The sequence below is a fragment of the Myotis yumanensis genome, unplaced genomic scaffold (assembly GCF_028538775.1).
Source record: "Myotis yumanensis isolate MYYU_CA2020_CCGP unplaced genomic scaffold, mMyoYum1.0.hap1 SCAF_6, whole genome shotgun sequence".
NCBI classification, from domain to species: domain Eukaryota; kingdom Metazoa; phylum Chordata; class Mammalia; order Chiroptera; family Vespertilionidae; genus Myotis; species Myotis yumanensis.
In genome coordinates this window covers 90012538-90026033 of record NW_027223757.1, presented here as the reverse complement: position 1 = coordinate 90026033, position 13496 = coordinate 90012538, and the positions used below count along the sequence as shown (strand labels likewise).

Sequence of the window (13496 nt, the reverse complement as noted above, 5' to 3'; positions counted from 1 at the left end):
GCTGATTAGTCAATGGGAAGCGTAACGGAGGTATGGTTAATTACCATGTTTGTCTATTATTAGATAGGATAAAAGCAAATAGCACAAATAGGTGAGGAATATTGGAAGTTTACTATCGTAAGGTTCTTATACTATACTAGAGGCCCGGTGCATGAAATTTGTGCAATCGATGGGGGGAGGGGAAGGTGGTCCCTCAGCCCGGCCTGTGCCCTCTCACAGTCCAGAAGCCCTCAGGGGGTGTCTGACTGATGGCTTAGGCCTGGGCCTAAGCCATCAGTCAGATATCCTTAGCACTTCCACAGAGGTGGGAGAGGCTTCCGCCACCACCAGTGCGCTTGCCAGCCATGAGCCCAGCTTCTGGCTGAATGGCGCTCCCCCCATGGGAGCACACTGACCACCAGGGGGCAGCTCGTGTGTTGAGCGTCTGCTCCCTGGTGATCAGTGCATGTCATAGTGACCAGTCGTTCCGCTGTCGGGCCACAACCATCTCTCCAACATTCCAAGAGGTGTCCCAGATTGCGAGAGGGTGAAGGCCAGGCTGAGGGACCCCACCAGTGCACAACTGGTGCCGGGGAGGGACGTGGGATGTTGGCCAGCCTGGGAGGGACTACAGGAGGGCTCAGGGTGTGTCTGGCCCGTTTCGCTCAGTCCTGATTGGCAGGACCCCAGCAGCAAGCTAACCTACTAGTTGGAGCGTCTGCCCCCTGGTGGTCAGTGCACAACATAGCGAGCAGTTGAGTGACCTTAGCATATTATGCTCTGATTGGTTGAATGGCCAACTGGATGACCGGACACTTAGCATATTAGGCTTTTATTTTAAAAAATGCCTCTATTATTCTGTTAGCAACAAACCAAACAGGATATGAAGTGGCATAATATCATCTGAAGGTAGACTCTGATAAGTTAAAGATGCATACTATCAACTCTAAAACAAATAAAATTATAAAAAAAATAAATTATAAAAAAAATTTTAAATAAAATTATAAAAAAGATCACTAGGAATCCTATATAATAAAAGAGAAACATGCAAATTGATCGTCCCTCCGCTACGCTCACCAGCCAATCAGGAGTGAGTATGCAAATTAACCCAACAAAGCTGGCAGGTTAATTTGCATACACAGGCACCCGGCAGAGAGCAGAGCAGGAGAGCCGGCTGCTTGGGGAGATGTGGCTCCCTCAGTCGCTCCCCGCAAGCTGCTGGGCGGAGAGCAGAGCAGGAGAACCGGCAGAGAGTGGAGCAGCTTGAGGAACTTGGCTCCCCAAGCCGCCAGACGGAGAGCAGAGAGGGAGAGCTGGCGGCTTGGAAGACTTAGCAGAGTGGGAGGCCATGGGACAGAGACAGAGCAGGAAGGGAAAACCAAGAGCGTGGGGAGCCCCAGTAATTCTGGGAATAGTAGTTCTGGTGGCAGCCCCAGGACCAGACGCAGAAGCCCAGAGCATGGGGAGCATCAGGAATGCTGGGAATCCTAGTTCTGTGACAGACGGATCTCCTAGACACTAGAGCAAAGTGAGCCTGGAACAAGTTACTGTTGCCGTGGGGGATGAAGGGAAAGCAAAGTTGAGAGACATAAATAAAATCAGAGTGCCTAGGAAAAATTAAATGGAAGATATCCAAAAACTTCCAGGAAATCTCTACCAATGAAGCAAAGAAAAAAAAAAGCCTCTATTATTCTGTGAGCAACAAACCAAACTGAGTTGGAGTCTCAGACAATTCGCTCATATGATTGCAAAGACAAAACCCCCCAGATTGGAGAGGGCTCCCCTGAAGGCTCCCAGATTGGAGAGGTGCAGGTCAGGCTGAGGGACCCCCACACTCCCCAGTGCAGGAATATGGTGCACCAGGCCTCTAGTTATATATAATTAGAGGCCCGGTGCACAAAAATTTGTGCACTCGGGGGGGGGGGGCGGGGGGGTCCCCCAGCCCGGCCTGTGCCCTCTCGCAGTCTGGGACCCCTTGGGAAATAACGACCTCCTGGCTTAGGCCTGCTCCCGGGTGGCAGAGGGCAGGCCCAATCCCTAGGTGCAGCCCCTGGTCAGGCTCAGAGCAGGGCCGATTGGGGAGTTGGGGCGCCGCCCCGTCATGCACAGAGCAGGGCAGATCGGGAGGTTGCTATGCCACGCCTAGTCACGCTCAGGGTACAGCCGATTGGGGGGTTGGGGCACCGCCCCCTGTCACACTCAAGGCAGGGTCTATGGGGAGGTTGCGGAGCCACCCCCTGTCACGCACAGAGCAGGGCCGATCAGGGGGTTGGGGCGTTGCCCCCTGTCACTCACAGAGCAGGGCCCATCAGGGGGTTGGGGCTCTGTACCCTGTCACACACAGAGCAGGGTCAATCAGGGGGTTGGGGAGCTCCCCTCTGTCACACACAGAGCAGGGCCCATCAGGGGGTTGAGGAGCTCCCCCCTGTCATGCACAGAGTAGGGCCGATAGGGGAGTTGGGGCACCGCCCCCTGTCACACACAGAGCAGGGCGGATCAGGGGGTTGGGGAGCTGCACCATGTCACACTCAGGGCAGGGCCAATGGGGAGGTTATGGCTTTACCCCGTTACACACAGAGCAAGGCCCGTGGAGGGGGGTTGGGGCACCACCCTCTATCACCCACAGAGCAGGGCCAATCAGGGGTTTGGGTGCCGCCACTGTCACACTCAGGGCAGGGCCGATGGAGAGGTTATGGCTCTATGGCTCTACCCTGTCACACACAGAGCAGGGCCCGTGGGGAGGGGGGGTTGTGGTGCCACACCCTGTCACACACAGAGCCGCAGGGCGATCAGGGGATTGGGGAGCTCCCCCCTATCAGACACAGAGCAGGGCTGATCAGGAGGTTGGGGCGCCTTCCCCTGTCACGAACAGAGCAGGCCAGATAGGGAGGTTGTGGCCCCGCCCCCTGTCACACACAGAGCCGCACGGTGATCAGGGGGTTTGGGTGCTGCCCCCTGTCACGTTGATCCCGGTGCCGGGAGGCATATTTCCCTTTTACTATATAGAATAGAGGCCTGGTGCACGGGCGGGGGCTGGCTGGTTTGCCCTGAAGGGTGTCCTGGATCAGGGTGGAGGTCCCCACTGGAGTGCCTGGCCAGTCTGCCTGAGGGGCTGAGGGCTTTAGCTCTGAGGCCTCGGCTGCTGAAAGCCAGTTTCTGGCCTTTGTTTTTCCTTCTGTATTTGATACAATGTTGCGGTCCGGCTGGTTGAAGCCTGGCTGACTAACGCAGGCTTCTGGGGTTTTGTTTAGCTTCTATATTTGCAACATAGTTGCTTAGAGTTGCAGCTGAGAGGCTGCAAGTGAGGCAGGGAACGTTGGAGCAAGCAAGTCTCTCTGTTCGCTTCAGTGCATGGCTGCTGGCCGCCATCTTGGCTGACAGTTAATTTGCATAAGGATATGCTGATTAGCCAATGGGAAGGGTAGTGGTCGTATGCTAATTACCATGTTTCTCTTTTATTAGTGTAGATAAGGTCACAAAGGAGGTAAAATGAAACCATAAGAAATATTAAATTAATTCAAAAGAAAGTGGAAAAAGAGAGGGGGGAAAAACAAAGAAGAGATGGAACAAATAGAAAACAAATAACAAAAGGACCACTAGCCCTAGCTGGTTTGGTTCAGTGGATAGAGTGTCGGCCTGGGGACTGTAAGGTCTGGGGTTTGATTCTGGTTTAGGGCACATGCCTGGGTTGCAGGCTCAATCTCCAGTAGGAAGTGTGCAGGAGGCAGCCAATCCATAATTCTCTCTCATCATTGATGTTTCTATCTCTCCCTCTGTCTTCCTCTCTGAAATCAATAAAAATGTATCCTATATAATAATAGCTTAATATGCTAAGTGTTCAGTCATCCAGTCAGCCGTTCAACCAATCAAAACATAATATGCTAATGATATGCTAAGGCCACTCAACTGCTCACTATGACATGCACTGACCACCAGGGGGCAGACGCTACAACTGGTAGGTTAGCTTGCTGCTGGGTCTGGCCCATTGGGACTGAGCAGGATGACTGGACATGCCCTGGAGCCCTCCCGCATCCCTCCCTGGCCCTGATAGTGCACCAGTGGGGTCCCTCAGCCTGGCCTGCACCCTCTCACAATCTGGGACCCCACAGGGGATGTCAGAGAGCTGTTTTCAGCCCGATCCCGCAGGCCAGGCTGAGGGACCCCACTGGGGCACGAATTCGTGCACTGGGCCTCTAGTATATATATAAAGGACCACTAAATGTAAATTATCAAAATACTCCAATTAAGAGATTGTTAGATTGAATTAAAAAAAGCAAGCCCTAATTTTATACTGCCTATAATAAACATATTTTAAATATCAAAATATAAATTGGCTAAAGATAAAAAGATGGGAAAACATATATCATGTCAACACAAATCAAAAGAATTATGGAGTGGCTGCATTGATATCAGGCAAAAAAAATTTCAGAGCAAAGAATAATCTCAGAAGGTCATTTCATCAGAAATGGGTTAATTCATCAGAAAGGTGTAACAATCTGAAACATTTATGCACCCATTATAAAGTTTCAAAATACATGAAGCAAAAAGGGATATAATTACAAAGAGAAACAGAAAAATCCATAATTATAGTCAGAGATTTCAATACCTCTCTTTCAGTGGTTAATAGAATAAGTGGAAAGAAAATTAGAAAAGATATTAGATTTGAAGGATCTATCAATTAACTTAATCTAGTTGACATTTATAGAACACTGCACCCAACAATAGCAGAATAAATATTCTTTCTAGATGCATATGGAAGATTTATCAAGATAGAACATATTCTGAACCATAAAACTATTTTTTAAAATACATTTTTTATTGATTTCAGAGAGAAAGGGAGAGGGAGAGAGAGATAGAAACACCAATGATGAGATAGAATCAAGGATCAGCTGCCTCCTGCACACCCCCTACTGGGGATCAAGCCCACAACCTGGGCATGTTCCCTTGACCGGAATTGAACTTGGGACCCTTCAGTCTGCAGGGCTCCGCTCTATCCACTGAGCCAAACCAGCTGAGGCCATAAAACTATTTTTAATAAATTTAAAGTGATTTAAATCATGGAAAGTCTGATCATACTAAAATTAAGTTAGAAATCAATAACAGAAAGATTTTGGGAAAATCTTCAATATTGGAACAAAGTAGCACATTCATAAATGACTCATAGATCAAAGAAGAATTCAAGAGGAAATTAGTACTTTTAATTGCCTAAGTAATGAAAAAAACAACATATCAAAATGTGTGTGATGACATTAAAGCAGCACTTAAGAGGAAATTTTATAGCACTAAGTACCCATATTAGAAATAAGAGGTGATTGTGGCGGGGAGGGGGGTGAGTGGAGGTGGAAGAGGGTATAGGGGGAATAAACGATGATGGAGAAAAAAATAAAATTATAAAAAAGATCTTAAATCAATGACCTTAGCTTCTACCATAAGCGAGTATTAAAAAAAGAGCAAATTTAACTCAAAGTAAGTAGAAGAAAATAATAAAGATTAGAGTAGAAATCAATGGAAACATAAAATAGAAAAAGAATAGATAAAATCAATGAAACAAAAATATTGGTTTCATTAAAGCATCATAAACCTCTAGTCAGGCTTATCAGAAAAAAAGAGAGAAACACAAATGAATATCAGGAATGAGAGCAGTGATTTCTCTACATGTTCTATAGATATTAAAAAGATAAGAGAATATTTTGAACAGCTTTATGGCAATAAACTCAACAACTTAGATAAAATGGACGATACAAACTATTAAAGCTTACCAAGAAGAAATAGATAACCTCAATAACTCCATATCTTTTTAAAATTTAATTTGTAGCCCTGGCTGGTGTGTACAGTAGTTAGAGCACTCGCCTATGCACCAAAGGGTCCCGGGTTTGATCCCCAGCCCCAGTCAGGGGTGTGTTTGGGAGGTAACTTATCAATGTCCCTCTCTCACATTGATGTTTGCCTGTTTCCCTTCCTCCCTCCCTTCCACTCTCTAAAAATCAATGGAAAAAATATCCTCAGGTGACGATTAACAAAACAAAAAAATAATTTGTAGTTTAAAACGTCCCACAAAGAAATTCCAGGTCCAAATGGCTTCAGTGCTGAAAATCCTACCAAACATTTATGGAAGAAATAAATACCAATTAAACATAAATTCTTACAAAAATTGAAAAGGAAGAAATACTCCTTTCTATGAAGTAAGCATTACTGTGATACCAAAAACAAATGAAGACATTACAAGGGAAGAAAACTACAAATACCCCCTATGAACATAGATGCAAGATTTTTAGCCCTAGCTAGTTTGTCTCAGTGGATAGGGCATCGGCCTGGCGACTGAAAGGTCCCGGGTTCGATTCTGGTCAAGGACACATGCTGGGGGGCGGGCTCAATCCCCAGTAGGGGACGTGCAAGAAGCAGCCAATCAATGATTCTCATCATTGATGTTTCTCTTTCTCTCTCCCTCTCCCTTCCTCTCTGAAATCAATAAAAAAATATATTTTAAAAAGGATAATCTTTTTTAAGAATTAGTGTTGGAACAATTAGATATCCAGGAGCAAAAAAATACTCTCTGATCTACATCTCTCACTATATATAAAAAAATAACTCAAAAGGGATTATATATCCAAGTTTAAAACTTAAAAACTATGACTTCTAGAGGAAACATAAGAGAAAACCTTCTTGACCCTGGGCAAAGATTTCCTAAATGTGATAACCAAAAGTGTGACCCATAAAAGAACAAATTGATAAATTGGACTTCATTGAAATTAAAACTGTCTGTTCCTCAAAAGATACTGTTACATGAATGAAGAGACAAGGCACAACATGAAAAAAAAATTACAAATCGTATATCTGATAAAGGACTTGTATTCAGAAAATATAAAAAACTCCCCAGTGGGGTATGGGTAGGTGGAGGGGGGCAAAGGGAGGGAAAATGGGGAACATGTGAAATACTGTAATAAAAAATATACATATATATTTAAAACCACTCCCCAAACTTAAGAAAAACAACCTAATTTTTTTAAATGTGCATAAGAAAAAATAAAAAATGGGCAAAAAATTTGAATACTTAAATAAAAAAGACAGAAGAATGCCAGATAAGTACATAAAAAGATGTTCAACATCATTTATCATTAGAGAAATACAAGTTAAAGCCACAATGAAATACCACCATATACTTATTAGAATGGCTAAAATAAAAAACTTATTGTGCAAGGATGTGGAAGAACTGGAATTCTCATATACTGCCATTGGGAATATAAAAATGATACAGCTGCTCTAGAAAAAAAATCCCATTTTGAGATAAATGAAATCAAGTCCAAACAAAGGCTTGTGCACAAATGTTTATAGTATTCTTATTCATAATTGCCCCAAACTTCAAACCAATAGATGTCCTTCAATGGGCAAATGGATACACAGTGATACATCCATGCCATGGCATCTTACTCAGCAATAAAGAATGAACTATTAATACACATGCTATGGATGAACCTTAAAGGCATTAAGCTGAGTGAAGGAAGCCAGACCAAAAAAAAAAAAAAAAAAGAACAATACTCTATGAATCTGCTTATGTAAAATTCTAGAAAATGCAAACTACTGTATAGCAAATCAGTGCTGTGTGGTGGGAATGGGGAGTATAGATGGGGGAGGCAGGGATTATGAGGAAACTTTTGGAGGTGATACCTATGTTCATGAACTCAATTGCAGTGACACTTTCACTGGGATATACTTATGTCAATTATATACTTTAAACATTGTGCTATTATATGTCAATCAGAGTTCCAGCACAAAATTCGTGCACAGTACGGTCCCTAGTGACTGTCGGCAGACTGCTGGGATGTCCCTTCCCCTGGCTGCCTGAAGCCGCTGCGGTTGAGGGCCTCCATTCCCCCCAGCTGGCCAGGGCCTCCCTTCCTGCAGTTGGCCAGCCGGCCATGCCCCCTGGTGGAACTCCCAGTCAAACTTCCAGTCGAACTCCCAGTCCAAGGGATAATTAGCATATTAGGCTTTTATTATATAGGACTAGAGACCTGGTGCACAAAAATTTGTGCACTGGGGGGTGTCCCTAAGCCCGGCCTGCCCCCTCTCGTAGTCTGGGAGCCCTTAGGGGATGTCCTACTGTGGGAGCGGGCCTAAGCTGCAGTCTGGCCTCCCTCTGCGGGAGGCAACCGGGCCCATCAGGGGAAGGTGTCGCCCCCATTACCCCACCGCTGCTGCCACTGCCAGCCACCGTGGCTGCCTGCCTTCAGCCCTTGCAGCCACTGTGGCTTTGTCCAGAAGGACGTTCAGCTGTCCAGTCTAATTAGCATATTATGTTTTTATTATTGTAGACTAGAGGCCCAGTGCACAAAAATTTGTGCACTCGGGGGGGAGGGGGGATCCTTCCGCCCGGCCTGTGCCCTCTCACAGTCTGGAACCCCTTGGGAGATAACGACCTGCTGGCTTAGGCCTGCTCCCGGGTGGCAGAGGGCAGGCCCAATCCCTAGGTGCAGTCCCTGGTCGGGCTCAGAGCAGGGCCGATTGGGGAGTTGGGGCGCCGCCCCCTGTCATGCACAGAGCAGGGCAGATCGGGAGGTTGCGATGTCACCCTCAGTCACGCTCAGGGTAGGGCCGATTGGGGGGCTGGGGCACCGCCCCCTGTCACACTCAAGGCAGGGTTGATGGGGAAGTTGTGGCGCCACCCCCTGTCACGCACAGAGCAGGGCCGATCAGGGAGTTGAGGAGCTCCCCCATCACTCACAGAGTAGGGCCGATAGGGGAGTTGGGGCACCGCACCCTGTCACACACAGGGCAGGGTCGATGGGGAGGTTATGGCTCTACCCTGTCACACACAGAGCAGGGCCCGTGGGGCGGGGGGGCGGTGTTGGGGTGCCGCACCCTGTCACACACAGAGCAGGGCCGATCAGGGGGTTGGGGCGCCGCACTCTGTCACACACAGAGCTTCAGGGCAATCAGGGGGTTGGGGAGCTCCCCCCATCAGGCACAGAGCAGGGCTTATCAGGGGGTTGGGGCACCTTCCCCTGTCACGAACAGAGCAGGGCGGATAGGGAGGTTGTGGCCCCGCCCCCTGTCACACACAGAGCCGCAGGGCAATCAGGGGGTTTGGGCACTGCCCCCTGTCACGTTGATCCCGGTGCTGGGAGGCATATTACCCTTTTACTATATAGGATAGAGGCCTGGTGCATGGGTGGGGGCCGGCTGGTTTGCCCTGAAGGGTGTCCCGGATCAGGGTGGGGGTCCCGCTTGGGTGCCTGGCCAGCCTGGGTGAGGGGCTGAGGGCTGTTTGCAGCTGGTCACACCCTCTTCAGGGTGGGGGTCCCCACTGGGGTGCCTGGCCAGTCAGGGTGAGGGGCTAAGGGCTGTTTTCAGGCTGGCAGGTGACTGTAGCTCCCAACCGTTCCTTTTTTTCTTTTTTTTAATTCTGGGCCAGCTTTAGCTCTGAGGCTTGGCTCCAGCTCTGAGGCCTCGGCTGCTGAAAGCAGGTATCTGGTTTGTTTGGGTTCTATAATTGAAACACTGTTTCAACTCCAGCTCTGAGATCCCGGCTGGCTGAAAGCAGGTTTCTGGGGTTTTGTTTAGCTTCTATATTTGTAACAATGTTTCAAACTGCAAGCTCAGAGGCCGGCAGTGGCAGGCGGGGAACGTTGACTTCCTCCGTCACTGAAGCAAGCAAGCCTCATGTTCGCTTCAAGCTGCCTGGCTGCCGGCCGCCATCTTGGCTGGCAGTTAATTTGCATATCGCCCTGATTAGCCAATGGGAAGGGTAGCGGAGGTATGGCTAATTACCATGTTTCTCTTTTATTAGATAGGATTATGCTTCAAGAAAACTTTTAAGTAAAACAAACACAACATAATGTCTAATGTTTAAAGTAGAAGTTTGCCCGACCAGGGCTATCCTGGCTTAAGCTGCTTCTGACAGTTTTTGAGCCTAAATACAAAGTGAAGTTTGTTCATCCATGATAATGTGTAATCTTGTACTGTCTTATACTGTTGGCTAATTGATTCATAAACAGTAATTTAGTTTCTCTCACTAACCTGCAAAATCCTCAAAGTTAGGCCTCATATCTTACTTTGTATCCTCCTACAGTATCCAGACACAGTAGGAGACACAGAAAAGTTTAACAAGTACCTTTTAAGTAATTGTCTTTTGTGTTATTTGACCAATTTGACTCAGAAAAGGAAAAGCAATTTTCTATTTTTATTCTTCTACTTATCTAAATAACATAGGGAGAAAAACCATGGCACAAAGCCACCCTAAGACAACAACAGTATCCTTTGTGCTTCAACAATCTGAGGTATAAATACAGATTTGCCTGTCCCGGGGTTAAATTAGAGAGCTATGGGTTGAAGGTTGATGAAGAAATACAAGATGAATGGATTGACAGACTGCAATTCAGCTTTGTTTCATTCCCTTGCCCTCTTCATGTTGCCCAATAAAGTGGTAAGAAAAAGAAGGAGCCACTCAAGGAGTGCTTGATAAATAACAATGGCCTTTAACTAAACATCCTCAATGAACAGGATGTTCCAGGTGTGACCCTAGTCACATTTCTCTGCACATTCCCCAGAAAGAGTGGCAGTAGGGTCTCTACTTTCTGAATAGATGAAAAGTGAAGAGAAGAAAAGAGAACTACCATGAGAACCTGGGAGACCTGCCTCTCAAGAGAGAAAAGGGCCAAGGGTATTCATTCATTCTAGTGGCGGATATGGCTGATTATCTTTGATTTCCGCCGTGGGAAGTCTCGGCTGCTTGTAGAAATCCGTCTTCTGTGGGAAATGATATTGCCCTGGCTATTACTTTTGTAGATTATCTGGGCATAAGTCATGACAAAGAAGATCCAGAAACAGTGCATGAGTATACGGGACACCAAGCCAAACCAGCGCATGACTCTAACCTCTACAATGCCCGTGTTATTGGTGGTGAGGATTTGTATTACAATGTTCAGGGCTTCATAGAAAAAGATCCAGATGATATAGATCACCATGCCCTTGTACTTCTGGGCATACACTGAGTATATGAGCAAGCAGCTGATGATGATGGTGATGCAAGACAGGAAGATAACGACATTGAAACCCCAACAGGCGACGAAGTGCCTTATTAGGGAATGTATCCTCATGTCCCCTGGGTCAATCTCGGTGCAATTGCTGCTCCTTAGGTACTTCTGTTCAAAGATGAGGTACATGTCGGTGGCTATGATGGTAAAGACCCCTGATAACACGGTGCCCATTTTGGCGGTCATCCCACACCAGTGTTTCGGTTTCATGTTGAGACTTCCTGTGAAGACAAACAATATAAGGGAGAATTCTGGTTCTTGCCAATGTGGCAAGTTATCAGGGTTTCTGCCTCTTTTCCCAAAGGAAAAACAACAAAGAGAAGTATGGAAACCAGGAAGTAAGAACTTTGGGAAGACAGGAGATGGTTTAAAATTGACTGGCGTATGAGTGGGGAGGAGGGAGGATGCAGTCTGGCGGCAATGAGCAGGTAAATTTGAGAAGTGCTTCTCAACCTTAGAATCATCAAAAGTACCCAGGACAAGGTGCTACCACAAACCAATTAGAACATTCTCTGGTGAAACCCAAATACCAGCATTTTTCAAAACTTCCTAGTGATTTTCATATGTAGCCAGGATTGGAAAACACAGAGCCAAAAAAGATAGTTTTTCCTTGGGCGAACATTGCTGTTCCATGATGGGGAAAATTGGCTGCACTTGTCCAGACCTTTGCCTTCAGGAGAAAAATCAGGACAGACTAGTATCCTTGCTGGGGTGAGACATTGATGAAAGCAGGTGGCTTTGAGCAATTACTCCTCCACTACATAGCAAAACTGAAGGAATTCAACGTAAGGTGTGCTTTTAGGGAAATTCAGAGCCTTAGGATAGAATAGCCCTAGAAAAGCAAGAGCAATAATTAGCTAAGTGTCTAACTCAAGACATGAGGGAGAAAACCAACAATAAGAACAACAAAAAACAGGACAACGAAAACAAATAGAACAGAAATCAATGAAAAATTAGAGGGATTTCAGATTGGTTAGATTATTGGGGACAATTTGCTGCTAAAAACAACTAAAAATGTTGGATAAAATAGTCTCAGAAGCACAGAAATGCTGTCAGGGCAGGAGGTAAGAGATCGGAGGCCAAAGTCCATCGGAGTTTAAGTACTGGGCCCGGCTAGTAGGGCTCAATGATTTATCATTGACCTATGAACCAGGAGGTTACAGTTTGATTCCTGGTCAGGGTACATGCCCAGATTGTGGGCTCGATCCCCAGTAAGGGGCGTGCAGGAGGTAGCCAATTAATGATGCTCTCTCATCATTGATTTTCTCTCTCTCTCTGCCTCTCCCTTCCTCTCTGAAACCAATAAAAATATAAACAACAACAAAAAAGAACTGGGATAGGTAAACAAGCATGAAAGTTAATTTTGCTCTGAGGATATTTGCCAATCGGGCAAAACTTGAATTTCATTTATGAGAAAGTTTTGTAGAGTAAGAAGAAATGAAATCATAGCTCAGGGTCCACACCAAGAAGGGGAGTCAATTAGAAGACCTTCCCTTTTTAGTCAAAGGCCTGTGACTAAAGATGAATCAGAAGTAAACTTGCCTCCACAACTTTCTCTCAATAGATTTCATGGAAAGTTAACTTAGTATACTGAATGTATGGGGGGAAAACTCTTCTCAAGACATTGTTACCATAGCTAGTCTTTTGGCAGATTTGTAGCTCAAATTACATAAAAAAACAACACTTTTAAGTCATAAATTTAAAGTAGTCCTGAACTAGAAGCATCTCTAAGTGCCCGGTAGAAGCAAACTCAAATCCTTTCTAGAAGAATGCACCTTTGTGTTGGTCCTAAGAATCTCCATCAGTCATTTTTCAGAGACAATGACTAACATATAGTAAAAAATAACCAAGCACCCAAGGAACAAAGTGCTGTAAGTGAGAACCAGAAGAAATAACAGACAGTAGAAGCAGAACTGCAAGAATACCAGATTATGAAACTAGAGGCCCGATGCACAAAATTCATGCAAGAGTAGGCTTTCCTTACTCCAGCCGGCACCAGCTTCCCTCTGGCAATACTTCCCACGTTAGAAGTATTCTAACCTGGCAGTATCAGGCCAATTTAATTGGTTGTTGTTGTTTTTAACTGGTCCCCTGGGAAGCCCAGGACCCAGGCTTCCCTCTGGCCACCAGCAGGCACCTGGGACCCAGGCTTCCCTCACAGCCCCGGCTTCATCTGGAAGATCGTCTGGAAAAACATCCAGTCCAATTAGCATATTACACTTTTATTATTATAGATTATTATTATAATCTAGTCTATTATTATAGACTAAAGGCCCGGTGCATGAAATTCGTGCATGGGGGGGAGGGGGTTTCCCTCAGCCTGGCCTGCACCCTCTCCAATCCGGGACCCCTTAGGGGATGTCTGACCACCAGTTTAGGCCCGATCCCTATGGGACAGACATCCCTCTCGCAATCCGGGACTACTGGCTCCTAACCGCTTGCCTGCCTGCCTGATCGCCCCTAACTACCTCTGCTTGCCAGCCT

At 46.2% G+C, this 13496-nt stretch overlaps 1 protein-coding gene across 1 annotated transcript; it reads right to left on the bottom strand.

Annotated features, from left to right (window-relative positions):
• Nucleotides 1-10652: 10652 nt before the first annotated feature.
• On the bottom strand, nt 10653-11222 carry TMEM217 (transmembrane protein 217). The gene has a single exon (XM_070419413.1). The coding sequence runs from the start codon at nt 11220-11222 to the stop codon at nt 10653-10655; it is 570 nt and encodes a 189-aa protein (XP_070275514.1).
• Nucleotides 11223-13496: the final 2274 nt, after the last annotated feature.